The following is a 25204-nucleotide window of genomic DNA, read 5'->3' on the forward strand; positions in this document are numbered from 1 at the left end:
CAGTGAGGGATAGTGAGAAAGGAGAGGGAGAGAGTGAGAATGGTACATCTTGGCTGTTTGTGTAAATACATGTGTTTCAATACAGCAAATACACTTTTTGCTAAATAGAAGCACATAGAATCCATTGTTTGTATCCTGAAACATAAAAATATTACGTTCAATATTATTTTATCCATAAAAACACTTCTGTATTATATACAAGTCTATGCTCAACTAATAAAGCAAATACGGTATAGGAATTCTATTCTTTGACAGACAAAATTCGGGGAATGTCCGGGAGTTACACTATCATGCTGCAACATTGCATGTTTATTTAACATTAAAATTTAGAATTATAATTAATTGATTTTTTTGGAAGTAAAAATGAATGATAATCATGTAATTTTGTTTCTTATGTACACATTTTAATTATCTTAAATGGCTGGTTTTTGAAGCTACATGTACAGTACCTCATTTGGTCCTCGTATATAGTTGTTGTGGGGAGTATGGCTTAGACTACTGTTGGTACATGGGTGCTTACATTCAAAACATGTTTTTATATTTGCTTTTACCTCCACTTTGCTGTATGTAAACATTTACTTTACTGTGGAATGGTTGTTGGAACATGTTCACAGAGTCCATTGTGGTGGCTGTTCTTGTCCATAATACTAAAACAATTTAATAAAAAAATAATTTATATTTTTGCTTTTATTGGATAGCCAGTGTAAATGGTTCCCCTCAGGTACTTAGTGAAACAGTTCAACAGATGACTGGTATTCAAATTTAGTTTCAGCTGTTCTATTTTCGCTGGATTCTATATGAAAGATCAGTATATCCGAATTTGGATCGGTTTCGCGCTGGTTTATGCATTGCATCATGGGGGGGGGATGATATTCAAATGAAGAGGAATTTGAACTTGTCATGAGATCGCCATTGTTTACGTTTTGTGTTCCATGTCTTTCTGTCACATTGATGGAACACATCGATGGTATATAGTATGTATCATATTGTTGCAAGGGATCACAAAATGATGCATAGAACATAGTTAGCAATGGCCACTGCCTGTTTAGAGTAAATTATCAAATTAAGACCTATTTATATTAATTTTTTAAGTTGACAAAACAACTCTGCTTGTATTATGGTCTAATAATATTTTATCGGCATTTTCATACTGTGGAACACCAATTACGTTGACTCTGGATGTCATGTGATTGCAGTCAAATCAAATATTTAAAATACTGTGAATGACCTGTTGAACACTGAATTCTGCTTTTTTTGCCTCGCGTAAAATAATCTTACAATTTATAAACTTTTAAAATATTTTTTCAGCAATTTTAATCTAGACATGTATCCGAATAAATATTATGTCCATTTCATCCAAAATTAATAAAGAAATTACTGTTATATATAAATATATAAAAATGTGGAATATTTTGCAACCAACATTTTGACATGAATAATTTAGGGGATTGATAGACAATATAGTTTTTACTGGTTTCTTCATTAATTTTTATTTTGAGTGTATCTCGCCAGTATTTATAGATCTCTTGTAAAAAAAAAAGTTTTTTTCTAACCTCGTTATCTTTAATTAACCCGATGAAATATTGACCGTATGCATCTACAATATTGGCTGACCATATTTAAGTAAATGTGTTATTTTCTACCCCTTGAAAATATAAAAAATAAATTATGTTGATTGCAGAAAGATGTATGTGTGTACTCGGACCAGAGTACAAAATGTGCTTGCAATGGTCCCATAGGGGATATTGATATCTCTGTCGCTTAGAAACTCCATATGTGCAAGTGGTCCGTGGTCAAAAAACTTATGCGCACAGTAAAGTTCTGCTTTTGTCAATACGATAAAGTAGGTAATTAAGAAGTCATTTTAGATTTTACTAATTCAAAATAAAAATATGAATTGTTTTCAAATGACGGAATTTGATATAGGAGTTTAAAATAGTCTTGGTTTGTGACGCTACCATATGGATTTTATGTCTAAAACAATATGTCATTGCTTTTAGTCTTTGTTCTTGTTCCGAGTATACATTTACGTTAACTGGTTCGAAAATCAACAAGTATATTCGCTTGCAGTCTTTTTTTATTTTGTTTTAAAGTATTTCTGAATGTAATGTTTACTGCTCTCTGTAGAATATAATGGGATTCAAAAACTATTGACCAAAAATTGTCGCTTGCAAAATGTTGTGGAGGTGTAGTAAAGTGATCTGGTCTGCTGACTTGCATGGAAATTTGAGATATTAATGGTATGACACTAATGAGACAGCCTCAGGGGCGGGTGGAGATAGCCATGCAGACACCGTCTGTCACTTCTACTTCAATTCTATATTTTATGTGTCTCAATTTTGTCTTCTTTACTTATGAATGTTGCTCATTTTTTTATGCATTTGTTTTGATAAATTTGAAGAAAAATGTGAAATCAAAAATTTGTCTTTGCAAGTGAAAAGTGACAAAAAGTCAACTTACCTGTAGGCACTCAAATGGTTAAACGGAATTACCGTACCTAAAAGTTGGCCTGACTAGTTGAAGTCTGAAGAAAGAATTTGAGATGATCGAACTAGGGTTTCAGTGTAGTAATTTGCTCAATTTTCTTTTTTAAAAAAGTCACCAGAGAAAGGCTTTTAATGCTACTAAAGAAATCACAAAGTCATTGTTTCCATGGAAACAAGTTTGGGTTTTATTTGTTTTAATTTTTTCATTGATTTGAAATTTCATTGATTTCAAGAATTGTACTGCTTTTAACTTATGAGCACTGAAGTAAATTTTTGTCATTTCTCAAAAAATTGAACCTGCATAGTTTTTTTTTTTTCACATATTTTTAAAAACTGGTCCGAAATTAACAAAGAAATTGTTGAAAAATAATTAAAAATGCCTAAAATGCTGCTGCACAATTTTTGCTGGACAAACTACAATGTTTAAAAGTGAAAATTTTTCACATTATTGTTGAAGTATCAAGCTATGGCTGCTTTTTGAGAACAACAGCTGACAAAATTGCTGATTTATGCAACCAGGTTTTTTTTTTTAAAGAAGTGAAGCACATATAGGCAATAAAATACGACTTATTTTAATCATAGCACAAACGTAAAACAACCCCAAAAAATAACAATAATTTAACCTGCATTTTAACAAATTCTATAAAGGCGAATACATTCTATTTGTAAGCTGTTTATTAAACAGTGATAATCCAAAAACCATGCTAATATACACATGTAGTTGGCATTACCTCTCAAACATCATAAATGGTTTATCCCAACAGTCATGTGACCAAAAGTTAGTCACCATGTGACTGGTGGCCTCCAATCATACAGCCAACATACCTGTCGTATGTTCACACTCAGTTTCCATTTAATCCTCTTTAACCTTGCCTCTCGTTATTTCAATTTTAATTTTTGTACTCCTGCCAACAACAAGAGATCCAATTTTAAAATATCTAAAATGAATGTATCATAAACATGCCTGAACTTGTTCTAGCATTCGAACGTTCGCCAAATACCAATTCATTATTTTTAATATTTAAGTGTTGTGTCACAAATGCAAAAATAACAACTTTGAGCATTTTTTTAGCTATAATTGATTTTCTTTCTTTGTATTGAGTTTAATTGTACTCCGACGGAACTAATTCTGCTATTGTGGTTTTATAGCTAAACGGTATAAAAAAAAATGAAACATGTTCACGTGGCCTGACCCATTGTGCGGTACATGTTTTCGGCCTATAGAAAAAAAAAATTGATTCAAGTTCTATTTCAGTAATCCTATAACTGTAATGCTTCACGATTAACGGACAAAATAAAGTAACGGTGTTGTGTTTCATATTGACTTAAATAAATAGTTTTTCCGTTGCTTTGTTGGAATACTGATTGAAATAGAATATGCTGCTTATGAAAGCCATTGTGTATTATGGCTGCGGGTAGTGGGTTGAATTCTACTTTGCTAAAAAATGAAATAAAATATACGCGATTAATTTAGCAATATTTATGATTTGGAGGCCACCATCTTGAATCTAATAATAACAAGTTGAGAAACAGGTTATTCAGATTCTTACAAATCATTAAAAAAAAAATTACCAAACCTTTACAGCCAAATCATCATCACACTAAGAACATAGAACAATGTTTTCCAGGGTATCTGAAGTTGAAATCACCATCAAACTGTAGGGAGTCGATCAGTGACGGCCTTATGCGTCTAAAATAAATTAACAGTTTCGATCCAAAAAATGTGATGTATATAGAAAATTTACACAAAAACGACCAGATCTGACACCACCTGCATACTAAATCACAATTCAAGACCAATCAGAATTGTAGATTTTTTTTCTTGATTTAACTCTAATGTTGTGATGACAGACAGACAGTGATGGGAAATCACTCACATCGTATCTACAAAAAGCATCATAATCAGGTAATTAACCCCTTGAACACCATATATATCCCCACCAATATTTTTGCTGCAATATTTTGCACATTTCGGTGTGTTGCTGTATAGTTTCTTTGTTAGTTTTGAACCGATTTGACATAATTTGTAACTTATTTTTTTGAAAAATACACCGAAAGTAAGTAGATTTATTGTGTAAAACGTGACAAAAGCTGACATTGGCATTCAACGGTTAAAGGTCATGAAAGACCATCAATCATAGATGTTAAGATGCTGACTTTACATTGTTGTATTTTGAATGTATACCCCGCTGAGAAAGCCTAAACGTATACAAGTTTTCAAATTCAATATATATTGTCACTGCAGTTTCTCAATTTGGTTGTTAAAACATGAAAATGAAAGCGAGTCTCTCTCGTCATTCATCAAATGCAGACAAATTCAGATCAGATTCATTTTTGCTGGTACTGTCCCGCAGAACACAATACTTCGCTGTAAAAATATCTCGCTGAAGCACAATCGGGTTGGAGTTGACAGAGAGTTCATTCAAAACTAAAGATTTAAATTTTATTTAGTATTTAACTAGAAAAAATTCAATTGGATGTCTTGACTAAGAAATAACATTTGATAATATTGACGAACATTTAAAGGTAGTGGATTATTAAAACGTGGGGACGTCAAATCCAATTTCTTTGTTTCAAAGGGGGGAGGGAGGGCAGGGGGTCGAAGGTGTCAATTACCAGGCTCAAACGGTTGTTTTATTTGTTCAAGTTTTTACTCGCAAACTTTCGTTTAGGGTGGGAGGTGGGAAGAATGTTCACGAAGAGATTATGTTCGCTGTGCACACGCTTTAATTATAAGCGGCCTCTATCAAATCTTTTTTTTTTTAGAACATTTATAACATAGAAGTAGAAGTTGGTGATTTAATGACCACTGATGATTTTGTTGTATGATTCGTGCGAAATTAAATCAATTTACATAATTTGCATTAATTCAAAATAATCAGGTTATTTTTTGATAATTATGAGGCCAGGAAAAAAAATTCTGTTTCTGATTTTTCGGCACACCTGCATTAGTGTATGTGACTGTTTTGTTTTGTTTGTTTGTTGATTTTGTTTTTTTTGAAGTGTAACAGTGTTAAAGAAATGGACCCGATACAGTATGCTCTTATTATCACGTAAAGTCTCGCAGGAGCACCTAACAGAATCACTAGTTTCTACTTTCCATGGAAGAACACGATTTTAAATAAATAATCTTTCATTGTATTTATAATGAATCTTTGAAAGAGTAAAGTAATGTGAATTAATTAAACATTTTCTGTGTTTTCAATTCATCGATTATTCTTTTGACTTTTGTTAAAAAACACACAATACGTATCTATTATTAAATTGTATGAAGCCAACATAAAACCCATCGTAAGGGTAAATTCATCAGGAATTGACGCTTAATATCATGGAGGACACATGTCAATCAACTGAATAGATAATTTCTGATTAGGCAACTTTAAGTTTTAGTAGCATAAACCATCTTACATGTTAAAGGGAGGTAGTTGTCGGGCCATGTATGTGCGAGATATACTGTCAAATACATTATTTTAGCTGGAATTAATGTTCACTGAAAAGACTTTATGGGTGTTTTGTATGGAATTTTCACTAATTTTTGACAAGTTTGAATGTAAAATATAGGAAAACTAAGTATATTTACTGGATTTTATTTTCACTGAATCATCCCTTCAGCGAAAATACATTCTAAGCAAAAATAAATTATTTCACAGTACGGGTTTCATATATACAAGGATGGTAAATTTCATTGTTGCGCAGATCAACGAGTACAAACTGGGATATTTTTAAGCTTAATTAGGTAATTTTTAGGTGATTAGAATGTATCGAAGGATTCACCGGCGGTATTCAGTGCAAGTCGCGCCCAGGTCAAACCTCATACTTGTGATTTTCATTTGGAGAGTGCATTGGATTGTGGAAAAATCAATGTTTATCAACACAAATGTAGCACATGCGCAGCGCGACAACTATCGCGCTTTAAAGTTGTTTTTTTAGGGAGTAGGGGCTTTTTTATGTAAACAATAATGTATCGTATGTGGAAGAAGTGGGGAAGGTTCATCCCATCCCTGTCACTCACCTAAAAAATGAACATGTACACTGTGGTTTAAATTTTAGTCGTGGGTCCACAGTGCTCGTTAGTCAACTCTTTAACAGGGCTGAATTTGTAAAGATCTTGGGTCAAAGTGGAATACCCAAAATCAAGCTGGGTCCGCTTGCTGCTGACTGTTGGAGTGGTTGGTCTTTAAGGGAAAAAATCAGATGTGATTGTATAGGTGACTTGAATCACAAACAAAAATGTTGTGGCATTTCTTTCATTTTCAGTCATTTTTGGTACATTTATTGTATTGTTATTGTTACTTTTGAATATTGGGATTTTATCGACACAAAATTTCTACAAAAAAGTGTATCACAAATAAAATTCAATGAAGGAACACTACTCTCTTGTATCATAAGAGCGATAATATGAAGGAAAGTTGTGATGAAAAAAAAAAAAAAAAGTTTTGATGTTGATTTCCTGAGATTTATGTCACTATATTGTATGTAACTTTGGTGAAACCCATTTTTTTCATAAGGTTTGATACTCATCATGTTTTTCATACATTGTTGAGTAAACTTGGCATAAAATCCCGAGCTTATACGTCAACTGGATTTAATTAACCTTTCTCTTATTTTTGACACTAGTGAGTCAACTGATTTATGTTAATGTCCGTGCCGAATACTATCAAATCCTGGAAATTCCCGGATAATGTTTTAATGGTCATTAGTTCATGCTTTCCCATCTGTAGTTTCGCCCCAATTGATTGCACTATGTTGTTTTAGTTCCTGTTGGGCATTTTCGAAAACTTGTGCCCGCGCCAATTTTCTACATTGCGATACATGTACATGTATGTGGATTTGTTTTCGTTTTTTGTTGACTGACTATAAACTGATTTTGACACCAAAAACACCATTCATTATGTCCTTGACTGTTTCATTCAAATTTGGTATTGGCCATTTGGTATTGCCAGTGATCAGTATATTTCCCGATTCGAGTATATTTCCCGATTCGGTTCAGAAATGTTCAACTGGTAGAATTTTTTTTTATGAGACGTGCCCTACCCATTTTTTCGTATATACACATTCTCGATTTCGATTTTTTCAAATAATATCGCTTATTTGATTGGCAGTTACTTTTATTTTGTTGTTTTTATTTTAAATTTGTTGCTATATTTGTTTTTTCAAACTTCAATAATGTACATTACTTTAATAGATCTTACATGTGAATATATTCATAAAATATTTATTATTATTATTTATGTATGTTATATATTGTATTCTTTGTTGTACATATCTATGCCTGATTTGAGAAATGTGTTGTCTCCTCCCACACTACCCACAGTTCAACAGCCAGCAACACGAATGTAACTAATCTGACTATTCACCACTGTGTTTCCATGGTAATACACAGCAGTTGGCTACAATTCATTGTAAATATACAATGTAATATTACGCTAATTGTAGGTATATACTTGAATGTTGGGAAAGGGCTTTTCATGGTGTTATGCTTGAGTACACTTAAAAAGACTGCATGCAAGCTCAGTTAGCGTTTCCAGACATCTTTGTTAGCTCGGCATAACTTGTTGATGAAATTCTCATAAATAATGGTCACATTCAAAAAAAAAATTAAATTAAATAAAACAAAAAATGTCAATAAACCTTTACCCTTTTCATCCGAGCTTGTCGGTATGTAGTTCATAAGAAGGTGAAGGATGTGTTTTATTTTTTTTTATTCTATTTTGTCGCTTGACTGACAGGTTTGAGCATGGCGGCTAGACCGTACGATAGTCACGAACACATAAGAGATGATGTAATATGTTGTTGGCGTTTCATTGTTTCGTCTGTGTTCTGGACTGATAAAAGACAATGCTGTCTGCTGCCTTTGAAAAACAAGTTGGCGTTGTGCCATTTTCTTTTAAAAAAGGAAAAAAAAAAAAAAAAACCTTGGGAATGTAATACATCTAATATACGACTTCTAGTTTGACCTTTGACATTGTACGGTTGAGCAGTAGACAATATTGTTCTTTCCTGATGCATGTGGGAGGGAAGAGGCTAGATTTTTTTTTTGCCACCCTCTCTATGTCTTGTATATTTGCTTTCCACATGGAACTCGTCAAATACACCTCCCCTTTATTCGGGCAAAGTCCAAAAATGGAGACTACTCGGGAGTCTGTGTGTCTCAACGTGACTGATTTCTGTCAATCGAATCGGTCCAATCGAATACCAATTTGTTATCAAGACCATAAAAATGAAAATAAACAAAATATTTCATTAAAAGTCAGTGGGGAAAAAAGAGCCTAATTTTCTTTCTCAATTTCCATGGCTGACAGCATTTAAAAACTATTTATTAATAATATCTATTTGAATAAAAAAATTATATCTCTACTTTTATTGATGCTTTTTTATTCTCCTCAAAATACCTGTCTGCACATGAAAAGTTTGATCGCTGGTTGTTTCTCATTTCTAATTTATTTTCCTGTACATTGCACAATTTATTATTTATTCACATTTTAATGTACTATTTAAATATGAAAAAATGACCCAGAGATGTGTGAAGTTTCCAGTATGATTTGTGACAGTCTATTCTCGGCCAAATGTCATTGCAGTGTGAATGAATGAAGAAACATTTCTGTTGATTTATTTGCCATTAGCACATTTGGAACACCATCTGGTGTCAAGTATAATAGGCAACGCATTATCATTATCATGTAATATTGTGACAGGTACTTTCTAGAATTTGCAAGCGAAAAAATGTGAATATATGAACAGTTAATGACCAAACATCCAAACCCACTTATCCTCTGCACCCATCTTGCCCCCTGCAATTATCTCCTCCCATTCCATCCCCACCGCACACAGCCCTACTCCCATTATGTCACAATCTAGCTCATATCCTTTCTCCATCCAAGCCTACATTACTTCACCCCATGTACCCATCCCATCCCTACTCCCATTTTATCACAACCCATTTCTAATCCTTCATCCACCCCTACCTACATTACTTCAACCTGTGTACCCATCCCACCCCTACTCCTATTCTATCACAACCCATTTCTAATCCTTCATCCACCCCAGCCTACATTACTTCAACCCATGTACCCATCCCACCCTACTCCCATTCTATCACAACCCACTTCTAATCCTTCATCCACCCCAGCCTACATTACTTCATCCCATGTACCCATCTCACCCCTACTCCTATTCTATTACAATCCACTTCTAATCCTTCATCCACCCCAGCCTACATTACTTCAACCCATGTACCCATCCCACCCCTACTTCCATTCTATCACAACCCACTTCTAATCCTTCATCCATCCCAGCCTACATTACTTCATCCCATGTACCCATCCCACCCCAATTCCTATTCTATCACAATCCGCTTCTAATCCTTCATCCATCCCAGCCTACATTACTTCACCCCATGTACCCACCCCACCCCTAATCCTATTCTATCACAATCCACTTCTAATCCTTCATCCACCCCAGCCTACATTACTTCATCCCATGTACCCATCCCACCCCTACTTCCATTCTATCACAACCCACTTCTAATCCTTCATCCATCCCAGCCTACATTACTTTACCCCATGTACCCATCCCACCCCTACTTCCATTCTATCACAACCCACTTCTAATCCTTTATCCATCCCAGCCTACATTACTTCACCCCATGTACCCATTCCACCCCTACTCCTATTCTATTACAACCCACTTCTAATCCTTCATCCACCCCAACCTACATTACTTCACCCCATGTACCCATCCCACCCCTACCATTCTATCACAACCCACTTCTAATCCTTTATCCATCCCAGCCTACATTACTTCAACCCATGTACCCATCCCACCCCTACTTCCATTCTATCACAACCCACTTCTAATCCTTCATCCATCCCAGCCTACATTACTTCATCCCATGTACCCATCCCACCCCAATTCCTATTCTATCACAATCCGCTTCTAATCCTTCATCCATCCCAGCCTACATTACTTCACCCCATGTACCCACCCCACCCCTAATCCTATTCTATCACAATCCACTTCTAATCCTTCATCCACCCCAGCCTACATTACTTCATCCCATGTACCCATCCCACCCCTACTTCCATTCTATCACAACCCACTTCTAATCCTTCATCCATCCCAGCCTACATTACTTTACCCCATGTACCCATCCCACCCCTACTTCCATTCTATCACAACCCACTTCTAATCCTTTATCCATCCCAGCCTACATTACTTCACCCCATGTACCCATTCCACCCCTACTCCTATTCTATTACAACCCACTTCTAATCCTTCATCCACCCCAGCCTACATTACTTCACCCCATGTACCATCCCACACCTACATTACTTCAACCCATGTACCCTGTCCACCGCTATTCCTATTCTATCACAACCCACTTCTAATCCTTCATCCATCCCAGCTTATATTTCTCTTCCCTTCTTGTATTTCATCAGAACCCACCTCCCTTCTGTGCCTGTTCAATCCCAATTCCACTTCACCCTGTTCCCCTTCCATCACAGCCCACCTGCCACCTCCTACCAATATCAATCCCAGCCAACTTGAATTTCATTTTATCAAATTACAACCATGTTTGATTTTCTGTTGCATTAATGACACATCAGTGAATTAGTACCCTCCAACTATCCATACCTGCCCATGCTTTAAAATGTTTTTCATTTGCTCAACACAAAATCTAATGACCTAAATGTCCAACAGGATATCTTATATGAAAGCTAACATGGCTGGATCACTGCGGTTTATGCTTCTAATTTCTCTCTGCACGACTTCATCCGAATGCAGTAATTTAAATAGTATTTTTCTTCAATTTATATATTATTGCCTGCATATTTCATAAATTTAACTCCTATCCCTCGGACGGATGTATCTTAACTAAGCTAAGTCAAATATTAGGCGTAAAGATTATATCTGTCCACCGCGACATGAAATGTTGTATACATTTGAGACAAAGTTGAAATATATTACTCTTGCAAGTTTTGAGTAATTTTGAGCAGGCGACATGAATAGTTCCAGTTTCCATGGAAACAATATTGTATATTCTTGTCTTAATAAATTATCTCCCACCCTTCCATGTACAATGACAACCAATGTAAGTGATAGTCATCACTCTATTTTCTTTTGATTGTGTATGTGGAAACCTTGTATCCAAAGTCGTAACTGATACAGTGGTTTGTACGTTCGCCGTTAGTCCCGCACTGGTGCTTGGTACAGTGGTTGGTGTGCTTATCTTGTATCAGGGTTTGATGCAGTGGTTTAGCATGTTTGGCTCTCGTATCTGCGGTCATGGTATTAGCCAGCTACCAGTCCACCCACCAAACAGACTGGCAACTTTGATTTTGGACTGGCAACCTTTTCCAATTTTTCCTATTGTTCTTTGATAATTTTACCAAAATATATCCAAAATCATCTATGTTTTTCATGAAGTTGAATTGTTTTGGACTGGCAGTTGCAAATTCCTAGATAATTACCTGCCTGCGGTGGTATGGTGGTTGGCATGTTTGCAGAGAATCAGGGCGTGCATGGTTATAGTTAGTTTGTCTCTCACACCTGCGTAGTGGTACAGTGGTTAGTTGTAGGTTTGATCCCCTCTATCGACTGCTGACACGTAGCAATATAAATTACGTTCTGCATATGACCATGTATTTTTGGTATCAAGTTTCAATGAATGGTAAAAACTGTCCCTGTGTATAGTTTATGTGGACATTTAGCCCTATGAACACTATTATTCTTTCCAAAAAAAAATCGGCCCGACATCATGGACCTAAATTTCTATTGGCTGCACGGTTTTATCTAGATTTATTTTGTGTAATGGTGACAAAGTTGGCTTTGACGCTTTACAAGGTAAGGAACCAAACATGGCTCCTTTCCTGTACAGATGTGGGGTTTCCTGATCTGTAATTGCAGGGTTAATTGCCTGGTGATCCGAGTGATAAATTTCTTTCTTTTTTTTATCACTTTCTATATATAAAAGTAGCTTTTTCTGGTGATAATAGCATAATTTAGAATTTAGGCTCAGAATTTATCCATTTTGTAATAAAATTAATATTTGGTCCATATATGGGTGCTGCATGATGGTTATATTTAAGTAAGTGGTGTCCATTTTGTTTGAATTAAAATGACTTTTACGGTGGAGATATGCATATCACATTTTTATGCGATTTATGAACAACTTTCTAAGTATAAAGAAAGAAAGAAGAAGAGAAACAATCAGGGATGTGTTTTTTTTGTCTCATTCTGAAACAAGTGTGTATATCAGGTTTCTATAGTAGTTATTGTATCTAAAAATATATCAGATATTATAACAATATGTCAAATTAATCATTAAATGAACAAAAAATCATAAATTATTAGATGCATGGTCTTAATGATTGACGAAACAACTCATTCTGCTGATGTGTCACTTTTTATGCAGTTTGATTCCTTGTATCTAAATTTTAATATTTGCTTTTTTTTTTTTTATTGATTTCATAATTTACTTTTTATTAATTTGATTTTAATTTGTTTTTCAATGTTCCGAAGTATTTTCTCTCCCATAAGAAGTGTGGTATGAATCATTTGTATGTAAATACCTTCAACCAAAACATGTATATGGTGTGGTTTCAAATTGGTGGAATTTGTCAAAAAACGAACAGTATTGCTTTACACACCCCCAACATCAAAATAGGATATTTTTGACAGATTGAAATTAAAAAAAACCATCATTTTCAATTACAAAAATATTAAGCATACACTTAAGTAATAACAGAGGTGTGATTATGGTCAAAATAAATAATATTTTAAGCTGTATATTATGCAACCATTATGCACTTCTATTTGAGATACGTTTCTAATAAAGCAAATATTTGACAACAGCCACCCCCCCCCCATAGCTTTTGTTTTGTTGACTAGCTTGGACAATTTTAAAACTTCTCAAATTATTTGGGATTCTAAAGCGCTTTTCTATAGGAAACTATGGGACTTTGAATATGAGATTTCTAAAGCTCTTTTTTTTTATTGGAATCTATGGGAATTTGAGTATGAGATTTCTAAAGCTTTGTTTTATTGGAATCTATGGGAATTTGAATATGAGATTTCTAAAGCTCCGTTTTATTGGAAGCTATGGGAATTTTAATCTGAGATTTCTAAAGCTTTGTTTTATTGGAATCTATGGGAATTTGAATATGAGATTTCTAAAGCTCCGTTTTATTGGAAGCTATGGGAATTTGAATCTGAGATTTCTAAAGCTCTGTTTTATTGGAATCTATGGGAATTTGAATATGAGATTTCTAAAGCTCTGTTTTATTGGAAACTATGGGAATTTTAATCTGAGATTTCTAAAGCTTTGTTTTATTGGAATCTATGGGAATTTGAATATGAGATTTCTAAAGCTCCTTTTTTTTGGAAGCTATGGGAATTTGAATATGAGATTTCTAAAGCTCTGTTTTATTGGAAGCTATGGGAATTTTAATCTGAGATTTCTAAAGCTTTATTTTATTGGAATCTATGGGAACTTGAATCTGAGATTTCTAAAGCTCTGTTTTATTGGAAGCTATGGGAATTTGAATATGAGATTTCTAAAGCTCTGTTTTATTGGAAGCTATGGAAATTTGAATATGAGATCTCTAAAGCTTTGTTTTATTGGAAGCTATGGGAATTTGAATCTGAGATTTCTAAAGCTCTGTTTTATTGGAAGCTATGGGAATTTGAATCTGAGATTTCTAAAGCTTTGTTTTATTGGAAGCTATGGGAATTTGTATCTGAGATCTCTAAAGCTCTGTTTTATTGGAAGCTATGGGAATTTGAATCTGAGATTTCTAAAGCTCTGTTTTATTGAAAGCTATGGGAATTTGTATCTGAGATCTCTAAAGCTCTGTTTTATTGGAAGCTATGGGAATTTGAATATGAGATTTCTAAAGCTCTGTTTTATTGGAAGCTATGGGAATTTTAATCTGAGATTTCTAAAGCTTTATTTTATTGGAATCTATGGGAACTTGAATATGAGATTTCTAAAGCTCTGTTTTATTGGAAACTATGGGAATTTTAATCTGAGATTTCTAAAGCTTTGTTTTATTGGAATCTATGGGAATTTGAATATGAGATTTCTAAAGCTCCTTTTTTTTGGAAGCTATGGGAATTTGAATATGAGATTTCTAAAGCTCTGTTTTATTGGAAGCTATGGGAATTTTAATCTGAGATTTCTAAAGCTTTATTTTATTGGAATCTATGGGAACTTGAATCTGAGATTTCTAAAGCTCTGTTTTATTGGAAGCTATGGGAATTTGAATATGAGATTTCTAAAGCTCTGTTTTATTGGAAGCTATGGAAATTTGAATATGAGATCTCTAAAGCTTTGTTTTATTGGAAGCTATGGGAATTTGAATCTGAGATTTCTAAAGCTCTGTTTTATTGGAAGCTATGGGAATTTGAATCTGAGATTTCTAAAGCTTTGTTTTATTGGAAGCTATGGGAATTTGTATCTGAGATCTCTAAAGCTCTGTTTTATTGGAAGCTATGGGAATTTGAATCTGAGATTTCTAAAGCTCTGTTTTATTGAAAGCTATGGGAATTTGTATCTGAGATCTCTAAAGCTCTGTTTTATTGGAAGCTATGGGAATTTGAATATGAGATTTCTAAAGCTCTGTTTTATTGGAAGCTATGGGAATTTTAATCTGAGATTTCTAAAGCTTTATTTTATTGGAATCTATGGGAACTTGAATCTGAGATTTCTAAAGCTTTGTTTTATTGGAAGCTATGGGAATTTGTATCTGAGATCTCTAAAGCTCTGTTTTATTGGAAGCTATGGGAATTTGAATCTGAGATTTCTAAAGCTCTGTTTTATTGAAAGCTATGGGAATTTGTATCTGAGATCTCTAAAGCTCTGTTTTATTGGAAGCTATGGGAATTTGAATATGAGATTTCTAAAGCTCTGTTTTATTGGAAGCTATGGGAATTTTAATCTGAGATTTCTAAAGCTTTATTTTATTGGAATCTATGGGAACTTGAATATGAGATTTCTAAAGCTCTGTTTTATTGGAAGCTATGGAAATTTGAATATGAGATTTCTAAAGCTTTGTTTTATTGGAAGCTATGGGAATTTGTATCTGAGATCTCTAAAGCTCTGTTTTATTGGAAGCTATGGGAATTTGAATCTGAGATTTCTAAAGCTCTGTTTTATTGAAAGCTATGGGAATTTGTATCTGAGATCTCTAAAGCTCTGTTTTATTGGAAGCTATGGGAATTTGAATATGAGATTTCTAAAGCTCTGTTTTATTGGAAGCTATGGGAATTTTAATCTGAGATTTCTAAAGCTTTATTTTATTGGAATCTATGGGAACTTGAATATGAGATTTCTAAAGCTCTGTTTTATTGGAAGCTATGGAAATTTGAATATGAGATCTCTAAAGCTTTGTTTTATTGGAAGCTATGGGAATTTGAATATGAGATCTCTAAAGCTCTGTTTTATTGGAAGCTATGGGAATTTGAATCTGAGATTTCTAAAGCTTTGTTTTATTGGAAGCTATGGGAATTTGAATCTGAGATTTCTAAAGCTCTGTTTTATTGGAAGCTATGGGAATTTGAATCTGAGATCTCTAAAGCTCTGTTTTATTGAAAGCTATGGGAATTTGTATCTGAGATCTCTAAAGCTCTGTTTTATTGGAAGCTATGGGAATTTGAATCTGAAATCTCTAAAGCTTTTTCTTTATTGGAAACTATGGGATTTCGAATATAAGATTTCTAAGGCTTTTTTTATTGGAAGTTATGGGAATTTGAATATGAGATTTCTAAAGCTCTTTTTCATTGGAAGTTATGGGAATTTGATTATGATATTTCTAAAGCTCTTTTTCATTGGAAGTTATGGGAATTTGATTATGAGATTTCTAAAGCTCTTTTTCATTGGAATCTATGGAAATTTGAATATGAGATTTCTAAGGCTTTTTTTATTTATTGCAAGCTATGGGCATTTGAATTTCTGAGGATCTTTTCTATAGACAGCTATGGAAATTTGAATTTATAAGGATCTGTTTTAATGGAAGCTATGGGAATTGAATTAAAGATTTCTTTTCAAAGCATTAATAGATAGACCCTGAAAAAGTAAATGTTCATGTTTCTGTCATGTTACTTAAATTGGGCATTTCATCAATTTTTTTTAAAAGCCAATTATGATCATAGATTCTGTAAAAAGAAATTGCCCAGAATTTTGTTTTTCTAGGCCTGAAATTTAAATAGATTTTTATGAAATTCAAAATTCACTTTTAAATTAATTTATTGGCACCCATTGGACGGAGCCCACATTTAATTTTTTGTATCCATCCATTCATCTATTTGTGTTCCCATTTGTGTCCATCCAAAATCAGTTTTCCAACATGTCTGCACTGACTGTTCAAAGTTAGAATCAAGTCATTATTAGCATAGATAAGTTTTGTTTTTTTGTTTATTTTTATCAATATTTGATGAACTGGCGTCAGTCAGCCAATTTTTGTCAGAAATAAAAAAAAAAATCACAATTTGAACATAAAATCAATCATTTCCCAAGCGTGCCTGGCCAATTCTATTTACATCATTTTTATTTCACGATTTTATTCAAAATGGCCAACTGGTGGCCATTTTGATTCGAACCTGTTTCTTAGTTAAATTTACAGATTTTATAGTTTAAATCTGGTACAAAGGTAAAAAATACTGGGTTGTAGTTATTTTTGGATTTCCAGTAAATGGAACCGACTATCAGCCATTTATATCCAAAAAACTAAAGTCACATGTCATGTAATCTTGTCTTCTTAGTGATGCAAAAATGAGATAAAGTTTATATTAAAAAAAAAATAATTGTATATTACTATTTTTGGTGGTGAAAAGCATTGGAGTGGATGCCCACTCGCACACCTATGAGTGGGGGATGAAAGAATTCTTCCATATATGGAGCTGGTGGTACATCTTTATAATTAATTTTAAACTAGTGTGTATCCAACAACTGCATGGTTCTACAATACTTTGTTCTTCTAGTATTTCTTTATTATAATTGCTATGAATAGTAAAATACTACATTAAAAACGAACACTGGTAGTGTGTTTTTGTTTTGTTTTTTTGTCCCTTGTTGGAACGCAATTGCTATGTGGATGAAAAGCATTGTGTTCTTTGTTCGTCTATTGAAAAAAAGAAAAAGAAAAAAAAACTTGACCAATCATGAATATTTCTGTATTGTTAACGTGAGAACGAAAGTGTTTTATTTTCATCTCTCACAATTGAATTGTCTGTAACATTGCTGTATAGTCTGATGATTCCACTATCGAGAAATTGATACTTTTTCACCACAGGGCGGAGTTATTATAGTTTTCTACTTTGTGAATGAGAGGGGGGAATCGTCGTTGAATAGGTTAGGGAGTTGTGCTGGCATGCTCAGGCTCCCTAAGCCAGTGTTTATAGTCATTATACTCGGCAGAAAAGATGTGCAAGAATGCGTTGATATGAAAAGTGGACGAAGGGGGTCTCGGTTCAACGTTTAGTGGAGGAGTGATCACAACACCACTGTAACAATGTACACTTTTTTTACAGGTAACACAGAACTGTCTCCTCGAATAAGTTTTACGGAAAATGGATTCAACCCAGACAGACAAGCTTCCAGACAAGGTACGTTTCACTCAGTACTGAACACATGGTGGGGTGAATATCCTGAATGTTAATGGCAATGGCCGTAGTCGGTCAGTGATGCACAAGTCACTTGCTGTTGATAATGGCAAATTTGAAAAGTAGGTCACTCAGGTGAGATCACGTATTGAATGGGACCATTCATGAATAGACTACACTGTACTTCACCATTCTGATTTCATGCTCTTGGAGTCCCATGTGTCGTTGTAGGCACCACCACGCATATATACACTTTATAGACTGCCATTGTTTCGTATATACGACACAGGGAAGCGTTCACAATAGCGTCTGGCTTGGACGATTACTTACAAACTAAAACTGTCATTTTTTTTTTCAAAAAGAGCTTAACCGTGTTAGCATTCGCCATGTTCTTTATAAAGCATGAGTGTAATTGTTGTTTTTGATTACAAATTTTAAACTTCTTTATAATTGTACCGTACGTGGAAATTGTTTAAATTTTTTTCATAATCTAACGTGTGTGTGTGTAACTTATTGTGGGTCAGCCCAATAGGTTGTTGTTGTTGTACGATCCCATTGCTGGTTCTTTTCTCAGAGAGGACAATGTCCATGTAGTCTGTGGTTTTAAAAAAAGGATCATGTACTGTGTACTGTGTAGTCATTCTTAGTCAAAAATGTATCTCCTAAAAGTGTGTTTCAAATTTTATATCAAAATTTTTAAGCATATTTTGTGTGTGTGTGTTTATTCTCTCCAAGGCGACATTGAAATTGTCAACTTTATTATTTAATTTCAATTTACTTATTTTTTTAAATTATAAATATTTCTGATTAATATATATTAAGTTTCAGCAAAAGATATTTTTGCTCTATTACGTTTTGAAATGTAGACAGACTTATTAATATTTTCATTGTTAACTGTGTCAAAACAGTTTTTCGTTTTCATTTTGAACATGAACGGATTAAGTACAGTTTTAAATGGTGCTGATTAGTGCGGATTAAAACCGGTCACTCGCAAAAAAAAAAAAAAAAAAAAATGACCTGCACAAGCTGTTAATGAACCTGATTTGGGTGGATTTTCAGCATGCGTTTGTAGGTTTCTGATAGAATGCTTTGTCTGATTTTGTCTGTGTGGGTTTTATAGCTATCAAAAGTGGGATTAGAAGAATTGAAATAATGACAAGAGGAAGCGCGGCTGTGCCACCTGTTACCAAACCTTGAATGCTGATGCCAAGTCTGCTTTATGGCTGTAATCATGTGAACGACAGACAGACAGAGAGAGAAAGTGAATCTGCTTTCTGTCATTCTGTTTGCACATAATTCAGTTTTGGAATCGCACTCACTAAATTTAAGATTTTTAAAGGGCCTGTACCTCATCAGAAAATATGAAAGTTATTCCCGAAACAATCCGATTCCTTGGTGGTCAGCGTTAATTTCTGTTATTTTATTTTATTTCTATCACCGTGTCAATATTAGCTTAGCACATACAAAATATACTCATAAAAACCAAGACTAAAGTAGTGGCAGCCTGTTTATATGAAATATGTTTATTGTTAGTTTACCAAGTAAACCAAAATTATGCTAATTTTACAAAGAAATATATCTGTAGTATCGAAACATTAGTGCTGTCTGGTGTAATTTAGTGCAGGAAAATTTATCATTTGTCTGGTGTAATTTAGTGCAGGAAAAATTATCAAGTGTCTGGTCTAATTTAGTGCAGGAAAAAATATCACTTATCTGTCTAATTCAGTGGAGGAAAAAAGATTTTTCCAGTCTAATTTAGTGCAGGAAAAATTGGCATTTCTCTGGTCTAATTTAGTTTTTAGCTATCACTTGATTTTCAGTTTTGTTTCTGTTAATTGGACCAAATGACAAAAATGAGAACTGTGGTTATTATTACAAAAGTCTATATAAGTGTTTTCTTCAAAGCCAGAGCTTCAAGCAGAAGTCATCGCTATGGTGACCATGGAAATACATTCATATTTGGAGGAATATTGTCATTTTTTTGAGAGAATGACATTTTTTAGAATGCATAATTCTCGTTTGACAATAATTTAGTTTAAAATTGTTTTTTCTTTATTTTTCTTTTATTTTTGTGGAAATTGCAATAATTGATATCTCCCCCGAATGAAATATGCTCTCTAGACTACTGTGAACTAAGACATAATTTTTTTTTATACAAAATAGTATAGTAAACTTTTGAATTTTTTAAAGTTAGCACAACTAGTTTTATTTCTTGCCATTACGAGGACATACTAAGATTGTTCTTATAACATCTGAGTGTGGTCGAGTGGGGTGGGGGTTTAGGGTGAATTGCAAGAGCAAAAATAAAAAATGTTGACTTTAGTCAAGACTTGGGTGGATCATCTAATAGAAAGATTATGGTATTTTGTGTACTGTAAGACCGTTTATCATAATCCAGAATGGATATGAACACCGTGCAGTAGTACAAAAATGTTAATAAATTATCAATAACTTTTCTTCAATATATCCTCGTCTCATGCTCGGCAAGTACACTCAAACTGTCGACTGATCAAACTATGCTACTTCTATAATGGTCAGCGTGTTCACCTTGCGTGTTCACCAATTTTGTTTAGTACGATTCCCAAAGCTGACTGTTTACACAGCGGTGAAAAGCAGTATGCCCTGCCCTTCCAAACATGCGATATTATTCGATCGGGGTCTACCTTTACCACTAGGAACAAAAACAGAAAATATCAGGAGAGACTGCACTGTATTCAATGTTTGTAAATTTCAGCTGGCACAAACATATTTAAAGAAAAAATTTATTTAAGATATATTAATCAAATCCTAATATTTTAATTCACTGCTGAGGATAGAGGCATCTGCCAAACCCTGGGACCTACAAAAATAATTTGTCTTTAAGCGTTTTCACAGTACTGTAAAGATATTATTTTTCAGTGGTATCAATGTTGATGTTTGTCTTTTTATAAGACTTTGAATTCATAAATTGTTCAGTGACACTATGTGTACATTGTTATTTTTATCAGTTCACATGGATTTAATTTAGCGAATACTTGTCAGCAAAAATAACGGACTTAAAACGTAGTGAATAATTAATATCTCTATCGTAATTAAATTTGCATATAGGTGTTTCTGATGACAAGACACCCTTTCAAAGATTTCTTCCTGCAAAAAATTAACCACCCCCAGAAGGGAAAAAATGGGGGAGGAGAGTTGTCCCCTTGTTATTTTTGGGTTATACCATTTTTGTGCAGAGGTAGGTGCAGCTTGTGAGATGGCTTATTCATTTCATCTTTATACTATATACAATTGGTTGCTCTTTACAAGTAATTAATGATACCCTTTTTTTTAATATTTCAGTCTTTTACCGATAGTATTTAAACCATGTGAAACAGCATTCATTTCAAACTGGCAAAATTGCCAAAAGATTTCAACCAAATACATGTTCATCTCTGACATAATGTTTATATTTCTGTCAAGAAGATCAAAAAAAGGCTCTATATATAAAAGAAACTCTTTTCTGTATAGTAGCAAACTAACCACTCTGCTAGCAAAGTGGTCCTGGCTTATTTCAATTTTTAACGATGTCTTTTTTTTTTTATTTTCAAAGTAATACATCTTAACGAGAGCTTGTATTGCGTTTCGGCCACAAATAAAATGTATTTGAATATAGTAGCAATAGTATTCATTATAAATTTTGGATATTTCTTCTTTTTTGGGGGATATGCCCTCCCCCCTCCTCCGTAGCAATATCAGTTATACTGTATTCATATCCTATGAACAGCTGTATGAGTTGATGGTAATTTGTTTTTAATTATGATATTTTGCAAAAAATTTTCATTAAAATAATACTGTATTTGAATAATTTGTATTCCAAAAGCATTTTTTTTTTATATTTTTTCTTTAAAACAGTGAGTGCTCATACTGCACAACTGCAATTACATATCCAATACTGAAAAGTACTTTATGAATCAGTGAAATAAAATCCTATTAAAATAAAATAAAATAAAATATTTTACATTCAACGCATCAAAAATCAGTGAAAATAAAGCCAAAATGTCTTTCATTCAACACTAATTCCTGCAAAAATAAAGTATTTTACAGTAATTCACAATATAATTAAGTTATTTCTTTAGTTTTGTGAGTTGCATTAAAAATTGTATCAGGTGATTTATCTTTGCCTTGACAATTTTATATTATCTAACAAAACCCCAAAAAGAAAAAAAAATACTGTTAACAAGAAATCTGTTCTCTGATTGGTCCGACTGTTAGATGTTAGGGTCCAATAGCCAATCAGAAACAGTGTATAGTAACTTTGCATTGACTTCATTTATAACTGCTGCAGTGCATTTAACAAATCAATAACAACAACCATTAATGTTGAAACAGATTTCTTTCAAAACAAAAAATATTTTGTAAATACATCTTTCAAAAACAAATAGTATTTTTTTACCATTTTGTTCAGACACCTAGACACCTCTGTGTGGTAACTTCCTGTTTGTGTAAATACACATGGTGATGCAAATAGTTAGTGGGATTTCATTTTATTCTGCTTTGAATTGTAATTTCTATTTTTAAAAGTGATACCAGTTAATTTTTACTCTGTTAGTTAAAAATATCTGTTGTTATTTTTGAACTTCTTCAATCGCAATTATTTTACAGTATTTTCCAATAATCAATCTTGTTTATTAATCAGCATCGTGTTGATTTTGTTAAATTCGCTCTCCAAAAAAGAAAAAAAGAAATTGACAGTTATGCACAATTTTCACTTGGATCCAAGTCAATAATAGTCAAAGAATTGTACAGGGCTGTACATTTATACAAACCCGTAGACAGGACAGAAATAGAATTCAGTCAAATCAGGAAATAATGCAACCAGCCTGCATAGGGACAAGAGGAATCCTTATAATATCAAAATTACGGAGATTGAAGAAAAAGAACTGAAGAAGCTCTAAAAATGACCGTCTCACAAGTAAAATATCTTTTGAGTCTTGTTTGTTTTTGTTTTTTTGTCAGGTAACATTTTCGAACAGTGAACTGACTTTTTTTTTTCTTATATGCTAATTGCAAAATCTTTCAAACCTAATACCATGTTTGGAAGGCAGGGCAGACTGTACTCAAATTTATACTGCTGAGAAAGCAGTTGGCTCTGGGAATCAAACTATAACCTCCCTGGTGAACATGCTAATCACTGTACCATAGCCCAGGTACTTTCTGACAAACAGGGAGCTATAGTTTCTATTTATCTGTCTGTTCGTCTGCACCTATATCTTCCAATGTTTGGACTGAACACACATATGCATTCGTTTCATGATCGATTTCAAATTTAATGTTAAAAATGCATCAAAATCAAGCATTTCTGTCATTGTGAAACTTGATCTTGAAAATGCATGGACGGATTACAAATAAACCTGGTACCTACTTGAATATAATATGATCTTGATGCATGTCATTTTTTCCAGATCAAATTCAAAATAGTTGACTGGTGACATGATTTTTCTCATAAGTTTTTAGCTCCGACTTTGTCGAGCGGAGCTTATCATATGAGTGTTTGTCCGGTGTCGTCCATCGCCAACTTTTTACTTTTTCGACTTCTTCTTGAAAACTACAATTCTTTTTTCTTTGATACTTGGTATATATGTATCTTGGGCAGACCTCTCTCTCTCTTAGCTTTGTTCATTTGGTGATGATATCTTTAATTTTGTAATGTTGATGAATATTTTTGTCATTTTTGGTCAAAAGTGATATTTTCAACTTCTTGTTAAAAACCGCAAGTCTGATTGCTTTGATATTATACATATAGGTAATTACAGGTAGACCTCTCTCAGATTTGTTCATTTTGTAATGATATTTTCAATTCTCTAACTTTGGTGAGTATTTTTGTCATTTTTGGTAAAAAGTTCTATTTTCGACTTCTTGTTTAAAACTGATTGCTTTGATGTTATACATGTAGGTACCTCAGATAGATTTCTTTAAGATTTGTTCCTTCTCCAATGATATCTTCAGTTCTTTAATTGAATTGTGCATTGCAAACAGCAGAGCTATCTCAGCCAAGAGGCTGCTTGTTTAAATTTGGTCTCCATTTGATCCCACAATGCGCTCTAGAAAAATGAGAAACGTTATAGCATTGTCCAAAAGTGGTATGTAAATCAGATAGGATGCAAGCATTGTTTTTGAGGTCTTTCTATCAGTATTGAGCAAGATGTGATTATGTCTGAAGATTTGTTTCTTTTGAACTTCCCCTGATTTGTTTTTTTTCTTCTATACTGTATATTCCACAAAATTCAATGAGCCACTTATTCTAATTGGACCAAAATCACATCTGTTGCATGAAATGGCCAATCAGAAGATGTGATTCATGGTAGATTCATAGTGATAGAGGTTGATGTGTTCAATGAGCCACTTATTCTAAATGGACCAAATCACATCTGTTGCATAAAATGGCCAATCAGAAGACGTGATTCATGGTAGATTCATAGTCATAGGGGTTGATGTGTTCAATGAGCCACTTAGTCTAATTGGACCAAAATCACACCCATTGTACAAAATGGCCAATCAGAAGACGTGATTCATGGTAGATTCATAGTCATAGGGGTTGATGTGTTCAATGAGCCACTTATTTTAATTGGACCAAAATCACACCCATTGTACAAAATGGCCAATCAGAAGACGTGATTCATGGTAGATTCATAGTGATAGGGGTTGATGTGTTCAATGAGACACTTATTCTAATTGGACCAAAATCACAAAACTAAAATTAAAAATAGTCAACCCACAAAAAAGGTGCATATCGTATATAATTTAAAATTAATTTTCAAAAATTTATCCACAGAAATTTATCAGACCGAATAAATAAAAAATCTGTGTTCCCAGTAAATATACATACCAATTTATTTGGAGGGGGGTTGAAAAGTTCATATTATGCAAATGGCTAAAAATTATTCATTTACGTGCGAATCAGCTATGTTCATTCCATCAATTTTTTATTTTTTGATTTCCTGTATTTCCTTCTATGTAATGGATAACTATCACTTAGTTTTCAGAATGGATTTCTTTAATCCAACTAACATAGATGTCATTTTTCAAATTTGTATTCATAAAATCTTACAAGAAAACTCACTGCAAAAATAAAATAAAATTGAAGTTCCTTCCTACCT

General features: G+C 33.5%; 1 protein-coding gene across 2 annotated transcripts in view; it reads left to right on the top strand.

Annotated features, from left to right (window-relative positions):
• Positions 1-25204, top strand: part of LOC100370992 (nuclear receptor subfamily 6 group A member 1-like) — a 126412-nt gene that overhangs the window by 48520 nt on the left and 52688 nt on the right. For both annotated transcript variants that reach the window (XM_085492133.1, XM_085492134.1), the window contains exon 2: positions 18015-18089. In XM_085492133.1, coding sequence (XP_085348259.1) covers positions 18015-18089 — 75 coding nt within the window. The remainder of the gene's footprint in view (positions 1-18014; positions 18090-25204) is intronic.

The sequence above is a fragment of the Saccoglossus kowalevskii genome, chromosome 17, assembly GCF_978046115.1.
Source record: "Saccoglossus kowalevskii chromosome 17, keSacKowa6.1, whole genome shotgun sequence".
Taxonomy (NCBI): Eukaryota; Metazoa; Hemichordata; class Enteropneusta; family Harrimaniidae; genus Saccoglossus; species Saccoglossus kowalevskii.